Below are 24,505 nucleotides of genomic sequence, written 5' to 3' on the forward strand. Positions count from 1 at the left end.
TTTTGCGAGATCTCGCAAAACTATTGCGGGATCTCACAAAAGTATTGCGTGATCTCCGAAAAGTTCTTTTTTTCCCCTCCATGTCCCTTAAGGGGCTCCGTATGTGTAAGATGACAACTTCAACTTTAGTGTAGTAACCAGGCTAGACTGGCAAATCTGATTCAGTTTAAAAAATGGTATCTAACTGTGTATCCCTCGACTATGATACAGTACAAACTGATTCAGAAGAACAAACTAGAATTCTTAAATTCAGTGACATGTGCTCTAAAGTCCTTGGATGTTTGGGGTTGTGGTTTTCCTTTCTTTTGATAGTTTCCTTGTTATCTATGTATTTGCCAAGAAGTCTTGTCTTAATAGATTAATGTATATTTGTTCACTGTTAATAAAATTGTGTTGTTTTAAACTTAGGTTAATTCCTTTAGGTTTAGTTTCAGTTTCAATAATTTAATAGGTTTTGTATTTTCTCCAGATCAGAGTTTCTGGATTTCCTTTGCTTTACCCTTTGAGTCTAGTTTAGTTCCCTTTATGTTAATTATCCACTTTTCATCAGTCCCTCTGTCTCGCTGTCCTCCACAGTTTTTCCAAATCCTACATCTAAGGTCAATCTCCATCCTTTCCTCTGTCTATAAACTCTGGTTGTCAATGTTAATTTCTTATTCCTTCCATTACTCTGCTCTCCTCAATGTCCTTCTCTTCTGCAATCATTCCTGTTAGTTCCTTGTTTGCTTATTATTAAATACTCGTCACTAGTCAGTTCCTTTATTAACCAGCAAACATCACTATCTCTTTAAATACAGGAAAACATTAGGTGGTAATGTAAGGTGTTGCCCTTTGATGGGCTGACAACCTGTCCAGGGAATACCCCACCTTTAACTTAGAGGCTACTGAGGATGGAGACCACCCTCCCATTACCCCGACAGGCGAGTAGGTATAGAAGATCAATGGATGGATGTTAAACCGAAAGGTTATGCAGCAGGACAATAATCTTAAGTAAAATATAAAGTCTGAAAAGTTATTATCCTGGTTAAGGTCCTGACTATAATTTGAATGAGACGCAATAAAATGACCTGTACCAGGCCATTTATACACTGTAGCTGGATTAAAACAATTAGAAAGAAAAAGCAGGTTAATTTTCACTACCATAAAACAAGATACTGACATTATTATAATTAAATAAAACATGTATGCATGTACTGATGTGCAACTTGCATACTAAGATTTTTTTTTTTTCATTTTTAATGCTCTTGTACATTAGCATAAGGCAAACCATTTGTTTATAATTAAATATAACTAACTATTGCACTGTAATCTGGTCAGTTGAAAATGAGCATTCTAGTCATTGCTTAACTTTTAGATAGGAGCTCGATAAGCGCTTCTTCTACAGAAATAGCCCAACACCACTGTAAAGGTTCGGAACCATAAAAGATCTTTAAAGTATTTTTTATTATGCATATTTTTCTATTTCTGAATTTGTAATAATCTTAAAGGTAAAGTGGATTATGTTCTTTTTCCGGGTGGATCGTCAAAATAAGAGGTCCTCCTAAAGTGGTGAGTCTGACATAGTGGAAAAATTTCAAATCTTCTTTTGCAAAGTAAGCTTGTATGAGCGATGCAAACCACACCTTTTAAACAGTACGTGCTTGAGGAGAAATGGGCTCGTGTTCGTGCTCTCAAACCCGTTTAATAGATGTTCTCTCTTGGGAGTGGGTACAGGTTTATTCATGTGCATATTTTTTTTAAAGTGGAGAGGGCGAGTCTTTTCAAAAATCCGTCAAAATCCTCCATTATAACTTCAACACAATGATCATGTTTAGAGGCAGCTAAACAAACAGGTTATGTTACTAGCCATTTCATTCTTATGAATGTTGGAGAATAGACCTATTTAATCACTTGGTGTTATGAAAAATAAAATATAATACATTCAAAGGTTATTCTGATGTTTTTTGAACTTTTACGGAATTCAAAGGTTAGGTTGGCACTGAGCTGTATTTGATCCTCCTCTAGATTCTCTGAGCCTCTCTGGTCAGCCTTTTCATGACTCACTTCCTCCCTCCACCACCTCTCTGCCTTCTCTCTCAGCTGTCACTTCTTGTTAATGTAATGTCAGATGACAGGCTGTATATAGCCTGACTACATAAACCCTTTTCTTCTCCTATTTACCATGCACACTTTAGAATAGGTTAAATAAAGAGTAATCATGTACATAAATGCATAGTTGCCACCATCCTCTAATTTGCACAAAATTGACAGATCATTTGGTCAAAAATACGACATGAATTGAAAGCTTAAATGTAAATAGATACGTAAAGGAAGCTGAAGTCTATATGACTTTCAGCTGTGAAGTGGAGATGGCAAACGCAGATAAGAGGTCTTGAAATTTTTAACTACTGTTATTTATACTTAAAGATATATTCATCGATGCACAAACATTCAGAGTAGCAGTGCTGCAGATATAAACGTATTCAGACTTGGTAAATCACCAGGAGTGATTTTCACATTAGGACGCAAACACTCTTCTGCTCTCCTGTGACTGCACTTTATAAAAAGTGCTCTCACACACACTTTGCACTCTTCATCAAGTTCCTCTTCAATATCCCCTCTCCTTTCATGTGTATCTGATGCTGTCAAGGTTATATAAAAAATAAGAAAAAAGGAGGAAAGTACTTTATATATCTATACGGTTTATATACTCATGTGACCTGGTAAGAGAAAATATCTGCAAGCTACACTGATACCTAGAGGTGATGGCCATATGTTTTGGAAAAGTACAGATTTTAGAAAAGAATGAGCTGACATCAGCAACCTGGTAGGGATTCCTTCAAATTCTGACTAAATAAAATGTTATAATGTTTAAATTCATAAAGAAAAAAAAGTAAATATATTGCTTTGAGAAGTACAAAGGATTAAGGATGTGAGGAAGTTACAATAACAATCAGGGTAATAACCTGAAATTACATGCAAACTTTTGTCTTACTGTGAGTCGTTTGAGTTTGTTTTACAGCGAGTCAAATGTTTTGATGACTTACTAATAAAACTGATGACAGGCTTTAAAACTTTACTAGGTCTTCTCTCCCTTTTGGAATAAAATAGTTGTTTTTTTTCATAGCCATTCTAAAACAATATGCCACATTAAAGAACCATTTGTAAACACAAATTGCTTCTTAAATCATTTGTACGAGTGATTTAGGATAAAATGTCTCAGTCTCCATTTGCTCCTATTTCTAATCTTCTCTCAGGTGCAAATAAATTTTGTAGTGCTCCAGACTTCATGCATAAGTCTTATGCAATTAGTCAGCTGTTTTCCAAACCTAACTTTTCACTAATTTGACAATATCTTTTACATGCTCTTAGGCTAAATCCCTATATATTAAGCAAATCTGCTATTATAAATTCCATATTTTTTTATCTGATGACAGAACTATTGATCACCACACCTACAGCTGGCATGTCTGTATCCATGGGACCCTGATTTATCATTCCATCAAAATAAAGAACAGTCAGTGAGCTCTATGTGAGATCAAGCTACTATTGAAATAACATATGGAAATAGATAGAAAAATAACCAAAGGAGTAGGACTTGCATTCAATTCACTCCCTTGACTTTAATACGTAAAATGTGGAATGTTTGGATTTCTCTGAATTTGTCAAATTAGAGTTTGGTGTTGACATTTTTATGTCTATGCATCGTATGAAAGAGATGGAGAGTACGATGAAGGGATGAAAGATGTGGTCTGGAGATGTACATTAAAGGTGTTTGTGTGTATTCAAATTAGATTTTGCAAAGTGTTGGTTAATGATGAACTCAAATTCAACATCTAAATCTTAATTCGCACCTCTTCCCCACATCAGTAGATTTTCATTGATTGTTTTCAAATCAAATTATCTTTTTATTTAATTTAACTTCTGTAACAGTGCAACCATGACATTTACAGCTCTTATAAATTATTTCCCGCTACTTGGCTTTCACTGGTCCTTTAATTCTGCTGCTCAGCTTTGACTCAGCAGATCTTTAATTTTTGAACATGTAAAGTTTTCCTTCTTCGTCTTCAACGCCATTCATATGAATGAACACCTTCTGACAAGTGTGGGAAGTCGTAGCCTGCCTACTTATATGCAGCCTTATATGGCATTATTGGGGTGGATTTACATTTTGAGGGAACATGCACTTTTGTATAAAGTTTGTATAACGTTTTTTTTTACGCATGTTTGTATAAAATTCTTAAAAAAACGTTTGTTAAAAATCTTCATTCTCAGCAATTGACATATATGTACAAATTTGATGTCTGTACACTTCATTGTGAGACTGCGTTGCATGTGAAACTACATTATTCCTTCCCCTTAATTCTTCCACATAGGAAGACTGTACCAGAGACTATTCACATTTTGGCTGAGTTCCGATGACTTAATGCAGTCCTGAGCAAACGTGAAGGAATGTGAAATGGCTGCTATGGCTATCAATGCCAAATAAGCTCATCTAGTCAACAACAATTCTGAGGTCAAGTACATGAAGTTGTAATCAAAGTCTTCAACTCTAATGATCAAGTAATTATTTAAGCACCTTAAACAAACTATACATAAAATTATTAATTGGGCCAATAAATTAGATAATTTGGAAAATACTTAAATAGTCTCTTTTCATTTCTGTATTCTGTTCAAATCTCTGTCAGAAATAAAGCAGCTGAAGAGGTTCCTGACACTATAGGGACGGAGAAGCCGTAATCATGGTTGTTTAGTAACCTATGCCTTCTGGGAGGATATCCTGTAGTCAGCCATGAATGTGAGTGGAGACTCAATTCTGATCTGACAAATGTTAAATCTGCATTCATACACATGCTGCTTAATGCACCACAGCTGGTGAGCTGTGGATTCAACATCACACTTTTAAATGAATGTCCTCTGAATAAAAATAATATGTAAGGTTGAGGAAAAGTAGAGAAGAAGTTGTATTGTAGATTTTCTGGATTTCAAGGACTAGTCTTAGCCAAGATTACCCACCTGCTTCATCTAAAAAAAATACAATAAAAATATGGCATTACTATTTTATAGAAGCTTTAATCTTATATACCTAAAATGTTTTGATTGACTTACAGAATAATTGCAATATACAGAATACACAGCTTTTTAAATATTATTTTAGTTGTTTATGCAAATTGTCCTCTTATTGTAATTTCACAGCAGTTTTTGGCTACCTTATGGTAAACATCTAGAACATTCCTTCTGCACCGACTTAAAAATAAGACGGTGACCAAAGTCACAAATATAATTTATATGGACTCTATATTTAAGGCTGTATTTTTGATTGATGAAACTTTCAAAATATGTAAAATAGAGCAGCTGTACTTTTTTATCAGAGACCTCGAAAACTGATAAAATGAATGTTAGGCAATAATATAATCCTTTTGCTTATTTGTAATATATTTTACTTCATTTAAAGGAAATGACTAATAATAATAAAAAAAACTAAAATAAAGGGAGGAGAAATGGTTAAATCTGGGGCATGAACTTTATTAAGAAAATGAGATAACTTTGTATTATTCACTTTTAATCTGGCAAAACTGTCTTGGTAACTAGTTAGTTTTGAGAAATATAACACAAAAAAAGTTATAGGCAACAGTGAAATACCACTAATTCTCCATTTTCCAGCTATTATATTTAGTTTTTGTTTATTTATGTTTAATTTGCAAAAATATGTTTTTTTTGTTTGTTTTTCCTTTCTTAGAATCTTTGTAACATTTGGCATAAGTGTCATTTTCGTCATGCAAATGGAAGGGGAAAAAAGCAATATCAGTTCCAAGAATCAGCCCAAAACTCTCATCAGCTCATATTATAGAATTGTTATCAGATATCATAATAATAGGCATTTGCACCAGCCTTAAAAAGAACAAACTGTTTTGGTTTATCTCCAATCTGCAGCACAGGATTGTCCAAAACTTTCTGATGGACCTATTCCTATTCTACTCTGACACAGAACCTCTTCCTCACCTCATCATGCCAGTTTAAGTTTGTGTTTTTGTTCTTTCATCCCATACTTTTTTTTATTATTATTTTGCTTTTTTATTTTAGAATTTTTTTGTGTATCTCTTGTAGCTTTATCTGCTCTCAATCAAACAAATTTTGGATAACTAGGATGCTTTTGAGGGATAATGGGAAACAGAGATGTCCTTTTTATTTCCAGCTGTGCAGAAAATAGGTTTGAAATACAACTCTGACTTTGCGTATTCTAAATGTATAAAAATGAAATGCTTGAGATTTCATGTGATTAGAAAGGGCAGAGGATTTAGGTTAGTGAAAATAGCTTTGGAATTCAAAGCTTAGTCCTGACTTGCCCACCCAAAAATGTGTTGAATTATCAAACACGTTTCTCAAAGTAATGAAAGCTGTCATGTTTGCCACTTACTCCAAGACATCTCTGTTAAATGGCTTCTTGCTGTTTCCCAGGAATTCCCCTATCATTTGTCGGCTAAGGCCCTTCCTCTGGAGCAGAAAGTGGGCTACGCCGATGGGCGTGTCGGGGATGAAACCACGGGAGATCAGGAACTGAAGGCCTTTGTCCGGATTTCTGGAACAGATAAGAAGGGGTAAGAAAAAAAACATTTGAATTAGTCTTCAGCTGGAATACTAATCAATACAAGGCCATGATAATAAATCTGTCATACTGAGGAGCATTTAATAATCAACTCAGATTCACAGTTTAGAAGTATAAACGGGTTGGAAGAAAAGGTTTACTCTAACACAACGTAAAGAGTGGCTGTATCATTAATTTTTTTATTTTTTTGTTTTTTTTTGCAAATCTGCTAATATTTGTACCGGTAAACCTAAAAAAATGTATATAATTTTACTGTACCCAGGGTTAGTACATTTCAGGTATGATGGTCTGCTTAAGTGTGTAAATGATGAACAAGAAGGGACAAAGTAGAGGAGAAATAATCTAGAAAGCATGTTTGGCAGTAATTGTGGGACATGTAGAAAATGGATTAGGAAACCAATTCACATTAATGTTTCTGTATGTCATTCATAGTTTGATATCAGTATTAAAGGCATCATAGAATGATTCTATAGGGTATTTGGTGCTGGTCCTTAAGGTCTCTGAATAGGGTGTGTAACATTGGTTGAGCTGAAAATGGCATATTTGTTGTTCTATGAGACCTAATGCAAGCCTGGTTAAAAGCCCTAGAATGAAACGACAGGTTTTCTTCCTTTTATGGTATGCTCATGAATATTTAGATGAGCTGTGCACTGATTGGTTGGTTTACAATGATAGAAGCTGCTGAGCAAAGACGCATCATACTGTAGCAACAAGCACTCACTCACTGAAAGATTAAAATTGTTGATATGGTAGGGTGACCAGATGTCCTGTTTTACAGGACATGTCTTATTTTTCATTCCTAAAAAAAAGTCTGGAGGGAATTTTGGTCGACTACAGTGCAGCATGTAGTCGAAACACACCGGGCACTCGAACCGAGCCATCAGCCAGCGGGGGAGGGAGCAACCGAACCCGACCCGGTGACGGTATCCTGTTCCGCCTGCCCCCCTCCTCCAGCTGAGGATGGGCGGCTCATGGCTCTCTGCTGGGGGCGAGACAAAACTACCTGCCAGAACCAAATAAGGCAACATCCCTGAGTTTACGTCAACTCTTGGCTTGGTTTGGGTTCGACTGTTTTATGGTGGAAGTCTGGAATCGTAATATTTGCAGAGAAAGGAGGTGTCGATGGGGTTTGAACTTCTCTGTACGTCCATTTCACCCACTGAACTATCATTATTAATCTATGACAATGTAAACTTGGCTTTGTATTTTATGAACGCTTTAACTCCAAAGAAATAATCAGAATGAAATGATGAAATATAAAGAATAATATAATCTTACATCCCAAATTGCTTTGGATAAGGCAGCATAACAAAGATCATACATCCATAGATTTTCTCTTACCAAGTCATTTTTGACTGAGAAGGTATTTGAACATAGACTGATTTATACTTTAGTATGCAGCTGAATATACTGTGCCACGTGTACAGCTGCAGCTTATGAAAGAAATCCCAGAAATTGTGCTCTTTCAAAAACTAATGTTGCTCATTATATACTTTCAGTGTGTTTACAATAAAATAATCAATCCTTTGCATAAATCAAATAGCTTCTTGAAAACACAATAAAAAAGTGTTTGTTAACAGAGTTTGCACATTTGACTTGTGCATGGCTCTGGTATGTTGAGATCTCAAAAATAAAAATTGTAAGGCTTTAAAACCTCAAAAACCATCTTCTATATTATTGCACATGGGAGAGAAGAACTCGGATTGAATTAACCTGTTGCTGGGCTTTGCTTGTTGGCTTAAAGAAGGCTACAGATGTTTTACTTGCTAAAAAGAAGAAATTAACTGTTTTGTAATCATTGACAAGCAATGGAATGCCAAAATGAAAGGATAATCATCAGCGCTATTATGAATTGTATTAACAATCAAGTTAGTATTTTTTATTTTTTTTTTTTTTTCATTTTTAAAATGCAGCTGTAAATCCATCCGCCTATCCATAGACATTGGAATGAGGCCTAAATGTTTCTTGTAGCTTATTGCAAAATCATGTCTGGTCAGTGTCTTTCCAGCACACCCCGTTTGAAAAAAAAAAAAAATATATATATATATAGCTGAAAGAAAACAAAGTAAATCCAATTTAATTATAAATTGATTAGTTCTTTGGGTTTTGCAGATGTATCAAAGTGAAGACAAAGAAACTGGGGAAACTGTTTATTTCTGTTTGCCATCACTATAATGAGCTCTTATATGTAAAATCCAAGCTGATACAATATATACCATGCAATATTAATATCACTGCCAATGCTGCTGCTCTGACCTACTTTATATGCTATCATTGAATATTTGCAATATATACATATCCAAGTACCTCAATGATAATAGGAGAAGCTCTCCATTCTTGTTGTACATAGTTTATAGCAATGTGCATTTGATTTATTCGTTTTTTGGTTTTTTAAGTTTTATTAGTTATTTTAAACAATGTATACATGCTTTGGTGTTACATTTCTGTTGAGTTTGCTGTTTTTTCCCTCTCCTAATATAACTGTAGAGCAATTCTGTTTTGTTGACTGGCCTGTTCAACATATGTCCTGACCTCAAAAAATGCCTTTTTTGGAAAAATGATCAGAAATCCTATAAACAAACACTTCCAAACCTTGTGGATAGCTTTCCCTGAAAAGCTGAAACTTTAAATGCTGCAGATGAAAGACAAATGTCATTTTGAAGGATGTGGATTTAGAATAGGATATCAATAAAGTTGATAAGCAGATATAATTGGCTATGGTGTGTTTCCCATCCTATTTGGAAGGTACTGTAATCTTAAGCCAGTGGTTCTGGATGCTATATAAATCTGAAATGAAGAGTCATATTTCTGCTCCTTCTAACCATTTTAAATGTAGAAGACATAAACTCCAGGAAGGCTCGGGCATCACCTTCACATCATTTCCCTTTGAGTCTTCATGCTGTATTTAAACCACAGCTGTTTCATAAGGAACACTGTGTTTGTTACCTTGTGTGTGCACCACAGCTAATGGGTTTAGTGGAGCGCAATGAGGGTAAAAAGGAGAATAGGATGAGGAGGTTGGAAGAGAACCAGACAAAGCAGATGTGCAAAAACAGCAGAGTAAAGGAGGAAGAACACAGGCTGGACCTCACAGAGCGTCTGCCACAAAAGGCTCATCAGCGTTCCCTCAGCTGTTAGCTCACTCCATAAGCTGAAGGTGACGATGTCTGGCCAAATGAATTTGGCAGATATCACTCATTTGATGTTTGCTAAACAGCAGATGGATCACACATGGTGATTATTATTCGCAATCAGGAACAAACAGAGGGGAGAAGATTGAAAAATTGGAAGGCGATACATGATGGAGAGATTTGGATAAGTGGGACTGTTTTCATCAGATAATTACAAGCATGGAGATTTTACATGCAATTTTGCAATGCAAAAATAATTACATTTAGGAGATCATATTTTGGTATATTTAGTCTACCCTACAGAATAAAATCTAGTGTGAATTGCTATCTTGAATGATGCACAAAGGAATTTTTACATGGGTAAAAGAAGTACTGCTATTTCTAAAGATAAATTCTTTAATCGTTTGAAATTCAAGTTAACACAAATGCTAACAAGAAGGATTAAAATCACTACTTCAAATTTAGATTATTGTAGTCTGACTCTGACTTGAAGGAAAAGTTGACATAGAAATATGGTGGTGTCTGCCATTAGATTGTTTAGACAAAAAAATAATGATCAAAACATATGGCAAATTAACACAAAAATGATCACAATCATTTTTAAACTGGGTTCTATTGCAGGATTATCCTGTGGCATGTCATTGTTTCCCTGGGTAAATGGGCACATAGCACTGCATGTTGCCAACTGACGTTTGCATCTGTGTATGAATATGTGTGTTAGCCAATCTGATGGGGTAAATGCAACCTTAGGGTAAAGCTCTTTAAACAGTTGGTATGACTGGACTAATGCTTGGTATATTTAGTCCTGTCAGCAATTTATTTTCTGGCTGTCCTTCTACTTTCTTGCCAGACATTTTAGTGAACTGTTTTATGGTAGGTTTGTACATAAGTAGGGCAGAACAATTATTGAAATAATTGTAAACTAATTTAGAAATCTATCAATAGTTAACTGGACTATAGTGACTCAAAAACATGCCTTTAGCAGATGGAGCAGCTGTGGAAAAGTTGAAAAGTGGAAAAGTTTCAGTTTCACTTAGTTTAATTCTGTAAAAAAGTATTATTTAAGGAGCTTTAAGCTTGAATATATTCATTGAAAACATACAGTAATTCACAGATTAATCTATTAGCAAGATAACACTTAGCCATACACATAAGCATACAAAATGTTTAGATTCTTAAATAATTTTCTTTTAATTTTTCATTTTTTTTCTATTCTATGAGATAAAATCCCCACAAATTTTTTTTGTGGCTGTTATAAAAAAAATAAAGGGGGGGGGGGGGGGTTTGCATGATTAAACGTGCAAGACACTACTACTACCAATACTGCTGTTTAGTTGCCTTTTGTATCTCTGCTTCTGATTGTATCTCTGCTTCTGTCTCCTTGCACCTCAGTCGGCCTCGGCAGATGGCCGCTCACACTGAGCCTGGTTCTGCTGGAGGCTTTTTTTGTTAAAAGGGAGTTCTTCCTCTCCACTGTCGCTGCAAGCATGCTTGGTGTAAGGGGTTGCCTTCGAGTCACTGAGTTGATGCAATCAGCTGCTTTCCATTAGATAGAAAACTTCAAATCAATCTGAATGTATGATCTGGTTGAATTGTCTCTGTAAAGTGCCTTGAGATAACGTGTCGTGAATTGTCCCTATTTAAATAAACTAAATTGAAATTGAATTGAAATAAAGAATGCAAATTGTTCCCTCTGTCTGCTATGTGGATTTAAGAGTGTGTCTTTATATAGTGGGTGATTAATACAGGAAAGAACTGTGCATACCTAAACAAACACCCATTACTTCTCCATAGGCACACAAATACAGTAAGGTTTTTGAGAAGCACCTGCCTCCCAATGTGTGAAATTTCTCTAGAGGAATCTGGCATGCTTTGCTGTGTTAATAAGCCTTGCTTGACATATGTATTTAATATCCTTCACACACACTCACTCTTCACATTGACATTTCTTTAATTCATGCAGATCTGGAGGGGCCTCATTTTCCTCAAGATCTTGGTCTAGCACAAGCTGTTATAATGGATATTTTTTATAGCATGAAGGAGAAAGGAGGATTTAAGGATCTCTGACGTTAGATGGAAAAGTATATAAACAAATATATCTGTCATGTCATGTACCCACCCTTCTTTCTTACTTCTGTTGAGTTTAAAGTTGGACAGTGCTGCTTCCTTTGTCGTGATGGAGTGATTCTCATTCCATCCGCATTCAGGAAGAACACTTTATCAGGTGGCCTTTCCACCTTTTCCCAGTGCTCTTGTTTTAGGTGACCCTCTTCTCCTCTTTCCTGCTTCTAAACATATGCTTGTCCATCACTTTATCCTTGGATAAGCACCTACAAAAACTAACCCAGACAGATATTTAATCAAAACACCTGAATTCCCTCCTCAAGTCACTTTCCATTAAAACACTCGTTAGTTTACTTTGCAAACATTGCGCATGTGGATTTGAGATTTAACATACTACTAATACCACCCTACTTTGTGCCTGTGTAAGCTTTTCTGTCTGCATGATCAAGTAATACTAAAGTTTAAGCCCAAAGCACACAGTGCTGTTTAAGATGCAAAGGATATCACAGTGCAGGTAAGAGGAGGAGGATATGAAGTGGTGGAACTAATAAGCCTTAAGCCCAATTGCCTTTCTATCTCTATCTCTATCTCTCTTTCTCTTTACCTTTCAATTTCTCCTTGGTCTAATCTTTTTTCTACCCTCTAAGTCAGTTTATTACTAGTAAGGTTGTAATAAACTGGGTAATATCTATACTATTTGTACATAGAAAAGAAGAAATCTCAAATAATTACAGAAATCAGTAAGAATTAATCAAAGCCTATTCCTACACCTAGCTGTCAACAAGAATTACGGAGCAGATAAATTTTCGATTTATTAAAAAAATACATATTAACAGTTATTTAAAAATGTACTTATTTGTCTTATCAAGTTCTGGATAGGACTCCTTGCAGGTCAGAACAGTCCTTATCCATGCTCAACATACTTATCTAAGTCTTTATAAACCTTTGACTGTCCATTGGTGGTCAGTCATGCAAGAGCAGAAATGGATCCCCCATATTCTTCACAAAGAGTTGGGAACATAAAGTTGTCCAAAATGTGTCAGCATATTACATTTTACTTTTAAATGAACTAAAAGGGTAAGCCCAGCATCTGAAAACACAGCTAGGCACCATCCTCCTACTCCAAGCCTTACAAAATACTCATCCTCTCAGATTTCCAATAAAACTAATTTAGCACTCCACAAAACATGCTTCCACTGCTTTATTGTCAGGTGGTGGTGTATTTTAAGACAGCATATCACACTTTGCTTTGCATTAAGCTGCAAAGCTGTAATACAGCTGTTTAGTCATGCAAACTGATCTCATAAAAACTGTGTCCTTAAGCAAATCTGAATGCTAAAGAAACTGGACTCTCAGCACAATGAATCGTAGCATCTTGTGACTCAACCTAGATTAAACTAAATTCCGGAATCTGTTTGTTGAACCGTCTTTGGCTTTCTGTCAGCCACACTCATAGTGTTTAAAAACACTTTCACTTATGTGTGCAAAGCCTGCAGTTTTGTGGTTATGGTCATTATTACTCTAATTAAACAAGGTTTAAGAGCAAAATATAGAGTAGTGACGCCTATGTGATGCAGAATGTTTTTGGTCTAAGGCCTTTTCTCTGGGCTTGTGTATGTACAGTACGTCTGACGCTCTGTAATAACAATTAATTGAAACTGAATCTGTTAGCCAGCAGGGGTGAGCAATTCCAGTTCGTGGGGCCAGTATGCTTTAATTCTTTGTTGCATTAATTATATTTATTTCAGGATTTCTGGATTTCCGCACCATTAACCACTATATAACTCAATCTAAATGTAAACAAGTGTCTACAAGTCTTTTCTTTTTTAAAGGAAAGTTGGATTGTGTTTACATTTACAGAGCTGTTTTTGAAGCTTTTGAAAGTTACTGTAGCACTTTTTAAATAAAGTTAGATGTCTCCATCTACTTTTGCTTATTCACTAGTTAAAAATTAATAAAGTATAAAAATAAATTTTTTGGTAATACATTAATAATTTTTTTTAATACATACCTAATTGTCTGGAAGACATTTGTTTCCAGGTGCATTCAGGTAAGGGACCAGATCATGCAATTCTGATTAAAGCAAATCTTAGTAAAAAAAATTATATGAATCAAGCCTCATGCTTTTTTTTATTTACACCACTGAAACAGTAAATATGGTGTAAAACCTTTAAATATGTGATATTCAAACACCTGTGAACATCTAGCTCCTGTAATGTGGCCCCCTTTGCACCCATTTTAGGTTCAAACTGTCTAGAGCCGTCAAAGCATTAATTGCCAAGATACCACTAGCAATATTTTTCTTATCTTCTTTCTTAGAGGGTTTCTTATCTAAACTTGGAATCTACTTTCTGGCAGCATCACTGCAATCCATTTAAAACAGTATGTGGTGTGAAAGATTTAATGCTTTACATCTGTAGCAGCAATGACTACAGTACAGAAGATAAGACTTGTATGTGTCTGCCTGATGCACCCCGATGATATTATCTCCATCTAGTCTAACATGAGCCTGCTGCTTAAACCTATTTCCTTTTCTATTTTTATTTTCTACTAATATGTAAAACTTTCCACACTCTTCTGTCTCATAATTGCCCACTTTACATCTGGCAGAGTTTGTTGGCTTTTTCTGTAGAATAGGAATAATCTGAGAAAACCTCTTTTCTGTCCACAGGGCCTTATTAAAGTTCAGATACACATAGAACAGGAGAGGAGTAACGGATGGGTCCATACATCTCTCTGTTCACATGGTTTTGTATCTTTAATCAATCTGCTGACATTTTTAACTCTTTCTTTTAAACTTAAATGGAATTCAAAGAAAAATACTAGAACCAATAATGAACAAGAAAAGCCAATAAACATCCTTGGTAACTGTGCCCAAAATATTTAAGGGAAGGCAAGTTTATTTAAATACCCCATTTCCCTTGGCAAGGTAATTCAAAGTGTTGTGCACGAATAAAGGAAAAAGAAAACATAATGCAATGACATATAGGTAATCAAATGAATTAACCTGGATAAATAAAGAGAATAAATATTTTTTTAAAAATAGGATTATAATCTGAGACAAAAATGATCAAATGATTAATATGAAAGGAAAGGAAACTTAACTAATAATGTTCAGCAGTGGCGGCTGGCCCATAGGAGGCGCTTAGGTGCTGCCCTCCCTGTGTGTGGAGGGGAAAAGTCATAATATATATAAATCTTTAAAAATTTATCAATGTCAGTTTTACTTAACAGTATTTGGCTACATGTAATATGATTAATTAAAACAGCACTTTTACCAACTGACTCTCGTTCAACAGTGCATTTTCACTGACAGAACGTATCATTTCTCTTCTTGGGCGCTCATTCAAAGCGCCCCTGAAGTGTAGCGAAATCAGCATCGCAAAATTAATGGCTTTGGGGCTCCTGGAATTTTTGCCCCTGCTACAGTGATGTAAGTGATCTAGATAGTAGTCGGTCAGGCAGTGAGGTAAAGATTATGGGGACGACGACAGTTGAACTTGAAGAGCAGCTTTCACACAATTCAAAGAGATCTTTACTGAGTAACCCTTTCATGAGAAGAACGATGGTGGAAAAAAATCCATGTAAAGAAGCCGGGACATGACAAGCTCAAAATAAATTTAAAGCAGTGTTGGGAACCAAGGAAAAAGCTAAATCCTACAACCAGATTTTTAGCAGGAGTTGTTCCAGCATAAGTCTGACAGCCTGTGGGAAAGCTAATGCACTTTTTTGTTTTCCATGCATTCTTTTTAAAAGTGACCGGAGTGATTTGACGCACATAGTCTGGATTTAAAATTTAAAACGCCTCTCTCTGACAGGTAGGACTGATTTGAAGCACTTTTTAGAGAAGGTAAAGAGGAATGAACAACCTAGGATTCACATGGAAAATAATATAATATAATGTACTTTTTCTAGATGTTTATTAATTTACAANTATATATTTTATTTATTTTTTTTGTATTTAAGATTAGAAAAAAAACGTTTTAATTGCCAATGCAGTATGCAGTAACCATAATTCCTCTAGTGGAAAAGTTTCAGTTACATACAGTAATTCACAGATTAATCTATTAGCAAGATAACACTTAGCCGTATACATAAGCATATAAAATGTTTAGATTATTAAATTAATTTCTTTTAATTTCACATTTTATGTTCTATTCTGTGAGATAAAATACCCAAAAAAAATTTTGTTGCTGTTATTAAAAAAAAAGAGGGGATTTGCATGATTAAACTTGTAAAAGACTACTACCACCATTACTGCTGTTGCCTTTTGTATCTCTGCTTCTTTCTGTATCTCTGCTTCTGTCTCCTTGAACCGCAGTCGGCCTCGGCAGATGGCCGCTCACACTGAGCCTGGTTCTGTTGGAGGCTTCTTTCAGTTAAAAGGGAGTTCTTCCTCTCCACTGTCGCTACAAGCATGCTTGTTGTGAGGGATTGCCTTCGAGTCAATGAGTCCATGCAATCAGCTGCTTTTCCTTAGATAGAAAACTTCAAATCAATCTGAATATATGATCTGGTTGATTTGTCTCTGTAAAGTGCCTTGAGATGACATATGTCGTAAAATGGCGCTATTTAAATAAACTAATTTGAAATTGAAATAAAGAATGCAAATTGCTCCCTCTGTCTGCTATGTGGATTTAATAATGTGTTTTTATATAGTGGGTGATTTGGCACTAAGGGCAGAATGTTAATACGGGAAAGAACTGTGCATACCTAAACAAACACCCATTACTTCTCCATAGGCACACAAATACAGTAAGGTTTTTGAGAAGCACCTGCCTCCCAATGTGTGAAATTTCTCTAGAGGAATCTGGCATGCTTTGCTGTGTTAATAAGCCTTGCTTGACATATGTATTTAATATCCTTCACACACACTCACTCTTCACATTGACATTTCTTTAATTCATGCAGATCTGGAGGGGCCTCATTTTCCTCAAGATCTTGGTCTAGCACAAGCTGTTATAATGGATATTTTTTATAGCATGAAGGAGAAAGGAGGATTTAAGGATCTCTGACGTTAGATGGAAAAGTATATAAACAAATATATCTGTCATGTCATGTACCCACCCTTCTTTCTTACTTCTGTTGAGTTTAAAGTTGGACAGTGCTGCTTCCTTTGTCGTGATGGAGTGATTCTCATTCCATCCGCATTCAGGAAGAACACTTTATCAGGTGGCCTTTCCACCTTTTCCCAGTGCTCTTGTTTTAGGTGACCCTCTTCTCCTCTTTCCTGCTTCTAAACATATGCTTGTCCATCACTTTATCCTTGGATAAGCACCTACAAAAACTAACCCAGACAGATATTTAATCAAAACACCTGAATTCCCTCCTCAAGTCACTTTCCATTAAAACACTCGTTAGTTTACTTTGCAAACATTGCGCATGTGGATTTGAGATTTAACATACTACTAATACCACCCTACTTTGTGCCTGTGTAAGCTTTTCTGTCTGCATGATCAAGTAATACTAAAGTTTAAGCCCAAAGCACACAGTGCTGTTTAAGATGCAAAGGATATCACAGTGCAGGTAAGAGGAGGAGGATATGAAGTGGTGGAACTAATAAGCCTTAAGCCCAATTGCCTTTCTATCTCTATCTCTCTTTCTCTTTACCTTTCAATTTCTCCTTGGTCTAATCTTTTTTCTACCCTCTAAGTCAGTTTATTACTAGTAAGGTTGTAATAAACTGGGTAATATCTATACTATTTGTACATAGAAAAGAAGAAATCTCAAATAATTACAGAAATCAGTAAGAATTAATCAAAGCCTATTCCTACACCTAGCTGTCAACAAGAATTACGGAGCAGATAAATTTTCGATTTATTAAAAAAATACATATTAACAGTTATTTAAAAATGTACTTATTTGTCTTATCAAGTTCTGGATAGGACTCCTTGCAGGTCAGAACAGTCCTTATCCATGCTCAACATACTTATCTAAGTCTTTATAAACCTTTGACTGTCCATTGGTGGTCAGTCATGCAAGAGCAGAAATGGATCCCCCATATTCTTCACAAAGAGTTGGGAACATAAAGTTGTCCAAAATGTGTCAGCATATTACATTTTACTTTTAAATGAACTAAAAGGGTAAGCCCAGCATCTGAAAACACAGCTAGGCACCATCCTCCTACTCCAAGCCTTACAAAAGACTCATCCTCTCAGATTTCCAATAAAACTAATTTAGCACTCCACAAAACATGCTTCCACTGCTTTATTGTCAGGTGGTGGTGTATTTTAAGACAGCATATCACACTTTGCTTTGCATTAAGCTGCAAAGCTGTAATACAGCTGTTTAGTCATGCAAACTGATCTCATAAAAACTGTGTCCTTAAGCAAATCTGAATGCTAAAGAAACTGGACTCTCAGCACAATGAATCGTAGCATCTTGTGACTCAACCTAGATTAAACTAAATTCCGGAATCTGTTTGTTGAACCGTCTTTGGCTTTCTGTCAGCCACACTCATAGTGTTTAAAAACACTTTCACTTATGTGTGCAAAGCCTGCAGTTTTGTGGTTATGGTCATTATTACTCTAATTAAACAAGGTTTAAGAGCAAAATATAGAGTAGTGACGCCTATGTGATGCAGAATGTTTTTGGTCTAAGGCCTTTTCTCTGGGCTTGTGTATGTACAGTACGTCTGACGCTCTGTAATAACAATTAATTGAAACTGAATCTGTTAGCCAGCAGGGGTGAGCAATTCCAGTTCGTGGGGCCAGTATGCTTTAATTCTTTGTTGCATTAATTATATTTATTTCAGGATTTCTGGATTTCCGCACCATTAACCACTATATAACTCAATCTAAATGTAAACAAGTGTCTACAAGTCTTTTCTTTTTTAAAGGAAAGTTGGATTGTGTTTACATTTACAGAGCTGTTTTTGAAGCTTTTGAAAGTTACTGTAGCACTTTTTAAATAAAGTTAGATGTCTCCATCTACTTTTGCTTATTCACTAGTTAAAAATTAATAAAGTATAAAAATAAATTTTTTGGTAATACATTAATAATTTTTTTTAATACATACCTAATTGTCTGGAAGACATTTGTTTCCAGGTGCATTCAGGTAAGGGACCAGATCATGCAATTCTGATTAAAGCAAATCTTAGTAAAAAAAATTATATGAATCAAGTCTCATGCTTTTTTTCATTTACACCACTGAAACAGTAAATATGGTGTAAAACCTTTAAATATGTGATATTCAAACACCTGTGAACATCTAGCTCCTGTAATGTGGCCCCCTTTGCACCCATTTTAGGTTCAAACTGTCTAGAGCCGTCAAAGCATTAATTGCCAAGATACCACTAGCAATATTTTTCTTATCTTCTTTCTTAGAGGGTTTCTTATCTAAACTTGGAATCTACTTTCTGGCAGCATCACTGCAATCCATTTAAAACAGTATGTGGTGTGAAAGATTTAATGCTTTACATCTGTAGCAGCAATGACTACAGTACAGAAGATAAGACTTGTATGTGTCTGCCTGATGCACCCCGATGATATTATCTCCATCTAGTCTAACATGAGCCTGCTGCTTAAACCTATTTCCTTTTCTATTTTTATTTTCTACTAATATGTAAAACTTTCCACACTCTTCTGTCTCATAATTGCCCACTTTACATCTGGCAGAGTTTGTTGGCTTTTTCTGTAGAATAGGAATAATCTGAGAAAACCTCTTTTCTGTCCACAGGGCCTTATTAAAGTTCAGATACACATAGAACAGGAGAGGAGTAACGGATGGGTCCATACATCTCTCTGTTCACATGGTTTTGTATCTTTAATCAATCTGCTGACATTTTTAACTCTTTCTTTTAAACTTAAATGGAATTCAAAGAAAAATACTAGAACCAATAATGAACAAGAAAAGCCAATAAACATCCTTGGTAACTGTGCCCAAAATATTTAAGGGAAGGCAAGTTTATTTAAATACCCCATTTCCCTTGGCAAGGTAATTCAAAGTGTTGTGCACGAATAAAGGAAAAAGAAAACATAATGCAATGACATATAGGTAATCAAATGAATTAACCTGGATAAATAAAGAGAATAAATAATTTTTTAAAAATAGGATTATAATCTGAGACAAATGATAAAATGATTAATAAGAGAATGAAAGGAAAGGAAACTTAACTAACAATGTTCAGCAGTGGCGGCTGGCCCATAGGAGGCGCTTAGGTGCTGCCCTCCCTGTGTGTGGAGGGGAAAAGTCATAATATATATAAATCTTAAAAAATGCATCAATGTCAGTTTTACTTAACAGTATGTGGCTACATGTAATATGATTAATTAAAACAGCACTTCTACCAACTGACTCTCATTCAACAGTGCATTTCCACTGACAGAACGTATAATTTCTCTTCTTGGGCGCTCATTCAAAGCGCCCCTGAAGTGTAGCGAAATCAGCAACGCAAAATTAATGGCATTGGGGCTCCTGGAATTTTTGCCCCTGCTACAGTGATGTAAGTGATCTAGATAGTAGTCGGTCAGGCAGTGAGGTAAAGATTATGGGGACGACGACAGTTGAACTTGAAGAGCAGCTTTCACACAACCTAAGAACAACCTAGGATTCACATGGAAAATTATATAATATAATGTACTTTTTCTAGATGTTTATTAATTTACAACCAAAATAAACTCTTAAATAAATAAATTCTCAGAAAATAAATAGTTTTTCTATATTAAAAAAGTATAAAGATGACTAATAGCTTCTCCATTATTAAAGTGTTTTTTTTTTTTCGGTTTTTTTTTTTTAGGTCTGTGATACCATATTGGACTCACACAGATTTACTTTCACAAAGCCTCAGAGGGTTAAAAGTTATGTACACAAGTAAATCTGTACATGAAATTATGTTTTTTTTAATAATGTTTTTTGTTGTTGGCATTCATATAAGTATACTTGTGTGATAGCTTAGTATATGTTGGATTAGGTTTTAGTATACGTCTATTTTGACTTTATAGCCCCCCCCCCTGGAGAAAACTCAGGGGACAAAATTCAGTGAAATTCTGAAATGTTGTCAAAATTGGTGCAAGTTGGAAACAGATTATGTACTAGACTTGATTTGGTAGCTAATTGATCTTTAGGGTTTTTCATTGCAGTCCCTGGTAAAATGGAGTTAAGATCCTTCATTTACGAGAGAGTTATAAAGCCTGACAAATCCAGCAAATAAGGCTTGAGCAATATTAATGTTTTTGCTGATGATCCCATAGAAGAAAGTTTCCCTTTTTTCATAGTTTTATGATCTGGCCAATAACTTCAAAATATTTTTGGGAGATTTTCTCTGTGCCAATACAAACTTTAAAAAATTTCAAAACCAACCAATACTGTATGTCTAAGAGGTGATCTAACATAAATATTGCTTAATGTTGTATAACATTGGGGTAATGTTACACAACATTATTGCTTAAAGAGAAGGCACCTAACTGTCTGATCAGTTAATCTGAAAAATTTATAAAATTATAACTTGAAATAAAAAAAGAACAAAACAAAGACAGACACACAAGATGGTGACACAACAGAACACTAATGTATCTTGACATATAGCTGCATAACAGCGATTAAAAAAACTTTTGCATCATACTTGTGAAGATGGTTAAAAAATTGAGAGTAGTTTATAACTGCTCATTACCCTAAATACATACAGATATGATGGTGGGACCAATATATCAATATGGCTGTTTTGTTTCAAAGCAATTTACAGAGACTATTCAACCAGATCAGTCAGACCGGTTCCAAGTTTTCTATCCAAGTTAACCGGCTGTTACTGTAGCACCGACTCATTAACTCTTCACCAATCCCTCACAACAAAGATTTGGTCAGAGTTAGGAAAATGCATCTGGTTAAATATAGTAAATCTGATATAAATCATATTAGAGTTTGCAAAAGATTTGAGCGTATGGTGAAAGTCAGGCTACCAGAAGCTACAAGGAATTGAAGCATATTTATGGCAAAAAATGAACTGAAAATTAAAGATTTTAAAGTGCAAGGCTGTTGAAGACCAGCCCAGTATACTTTCTACGGTAACTGCAGTTAGATGTAATTCTCAGAGTCTGATTGTTTATGATTTTTCTTCCACTTAACAGTTATTTGCATCTTTTTATAGTAGTCTATCATAATCTCCATTTCAAGTGCAGGGAAATTTGAAGGTGCTGCAAGGAAAATTTTTGAAAAGTTCGAGGAAGATTATGACACTTTAAAGCACACTATTTGCCTGTTGCTAAATAACATAAAAAATGCATGCAAGATTATTTTAACTTTTGTAAGCCTTAAATAAAACCCATTTATTTCTAACAAATATTTTCCTTTTCCTACCAGTAATTATTCTTTTCATCCCCACTTGCAGTTGGCCTTGAACTTCAATAACAACTCTTTTAAAATGCAAGCATTCCATATTGTCAGTATTACTCACAGATTGAAGAGGTTGAGGCCAATCCGGTACAGGCGTTTTCGCATGACGTCAGTGGACAGCGTAGGAGATTTACAGCTAGCTGGATTCTCACAGTGGTAACGTGGAAGGCTGAGGATCATGGCTTGAAGCGCCTCTTTGGATGAGGCCTCAGATGTCGAGCGCGCCTCTGTTGACGTGCTGCTGCTGCTCATCTGCTCTGAGCTATTGTCTGCCATCTCTGAGCCACATCTCTTGACATCCAGGGGCTCCGCCACTGGAGAGCTTCTTAGCAGCATAGTTTCCTGTGGTGGAGGGACATGAGTGGACTCTGTTGGTGGAGGCGGGGGTGGAGGTGGCGGAGCTACTTCCTGTATGCTTTGAATGGTAGACATCCTATCTAGTGGAGTGATGGGAGGTTGGGTATTATCAGGAAACTCCTCTTCACTAGGAGGGGGGGCAGGAAATTCAGCTTCCCCACTTTCTTCTATGTCTGTCTCTATAGGGGGTGGTGGGGGCTCTTGAGGTGGTGGTGGAGCATCTATTGGTTCTGTGGGGACCTCAGGAGGTGGAGGTTCCTCTGATGGTTCATCTATGACAGGGGCTGGTGTGGAGTCTGTTAATGAAGAAGTGGTTGTTACAGTGGTGGAGACCCCTTGCTGCTGGATGCAGCTGCCCAGAGTAACTGAAGATGATTCCATGACTGAGGATGAAACTCTGAAGTTCTGGCTGTCGATTTGCACTGTTACATCACGAAAGGCCATCATCAGTTTACTTGCACTTCTGGACAAGTCACTTGGATCAACCGGTCCTTGATGAACTGTTGCTTGCGACACACAGGCCCCTTCACCACTTGCTCCTACACCTGAAGAGGCAGCAGTTGCTGCATTAAAGGAGTCAGCACTGAATTGATAGGCACCACCTTCTTGTAGTGAACACATGGTCTTCAGGCTCCAGTTGCTAAGTGCATCATCAATGGACTTTGCAAGTGACTGGACCTGTTCCGTGAAAGAGTCCTCCAGGTCGGTCAAGGTGCTGCCAACTGAGGCTGGCAGAGATGGCGAACGCACCAGTGGAATACCTGCCAAGTTGCAGCCTTCTGCCAGGGCCCGTTCAGCAGAGAAACCCTCGGTGTTTTGCACGCGGACTTTCTGCAGAGAGATGCGCCGTGGAAGCCGGCTCTCCAGGAGAGAGTTGCGGATTTTCTCAAAATTTTTGCTGAGCTGGTACTGGCGGAAGGCAGTCTGGATCTTGCAGGCAGCACGACGCGAGATGAGGTGGCCGCCGTATTTGTGCTCTAACATTTCGATCTGATAAAAAAAAAACAGAGAAACACAGATGAGCACATTCTAATTGTTTCATGTCTTTGACATCTAAAGAAACAAGCAGTTTTAAAAGATAATATGTTTATTCAGAAGCTGTTTTCCAACAAAAAAAAAATATTAAGAACAATGACAACAAAACACATTCTTAACATGCAAAACTGAGAATTTTTTGAAACCTTTGCTTGGTTCCCTACAATGTAAATGTCTGTAAATGTTAAACTAATATGGTATGCAAACACCTGCAACTATTTGTGATAAAACTATGTATAGTAGCATAGATTCTTGAAGTAAAAGGGAAATACTTTCATTCACAATATATATATATATATATATATATATATATATATATATATATATATATATATATAAATGCTTCTCTGTCATTCTATTGAAATGGGCAAATGTGATGGAAGGATGGATGGAGTCGAGTACAGAATACTGGAATTAAAATGCACAAGAAAGGAATTAAAATGTCAAAAGTTAAATGTCTAAAGTAAAGGTTAACCTTTTAGCAGCAAAACCAACATGAAAAGATCAAAATGGATTTTGTAGATCCTAGTTTATTCATGTGTGGACCAATCACAATGCAGACTGAAGTTTGATTCTGGTACAACTTAAAAACCGTTAATCAAAGCTGCTATCCATTCACTCTGAACACAGAAAACATTTTGACATACCAAAGAAGACTTGTAGCAGAAAGTGAAACAAAAAGATGTTTTTAAAATGTTGACTCAAGAGGCTTAAAATCAGTGCACATCCCTTACATTTCATCCTACCTTACAGTAATAATTAAAGTGTGTTTATAGCCTAAACTTTAACATAAGTTAAGTATGCAGAAATATATAAAAAATTTTATAACTAGACCCTTTTGTTTTTTTAATTCTTGTTATATTTTTGCGTAATCCAATGTCAATAACAAATTGCACTTTAATTCTTTGTTTAAAGCCTTAAACAAAAAAACATATATATATATATATATATATATATATATATATATATATATATATATATATATATATATATATATATATAT

The 24,505-nt window shown here is 35.7% G+C and overlaps 1 protein-coding gene across 3 annotated transcripts in view; it reads right to left on the reverse strand.

Moving 5' to 3' along the window:
- Window positions 1–24,505, reverse strand: part of iqsec3 (IQ motif and Sec7 domain 3) — a 134,605-nt gene that overhangs the window by 35,983 nt on the left and 74,117 nt on the right. For all 3 annotated transcript variants that reach the window (XM_015376677.1, XM_015376679.1, XM_015376678.1), the window contains 2 exons: window positions 22,172–23,457; window positions 6,398–6,559 (listed from right to left, as the gene is read on the reverse strand). In XM_015376677.1, coding sequence (XP_015232163.1) covers window positions 6,398–6,559; window positions 22,172–23,457 — 1,448 coding nt within the window. The remainder of the gene's footprint in view (window positions 1–6,397; window positions 6,560–22,171; window positions 23,458–24,505) is intronic.

The sequence above is a fragment of the Cyprinodon variegatus genome, unplaced genomic scaffold (genome assembly GCF_000732505.1).
Source record: "Cyprinodon variegatus isolate N-32 unplaced genomic scaffold, C_variegatus-1.0 Scaffold139, whole genome shotgun sequence".
Lineage (NCBI taxonomy): Eukaryota > Metazoa > Chordata > Actinopteri > Cyprinodontiformes > Cyprinodontidae > Cyprinodon > Cyprinodon variegatus.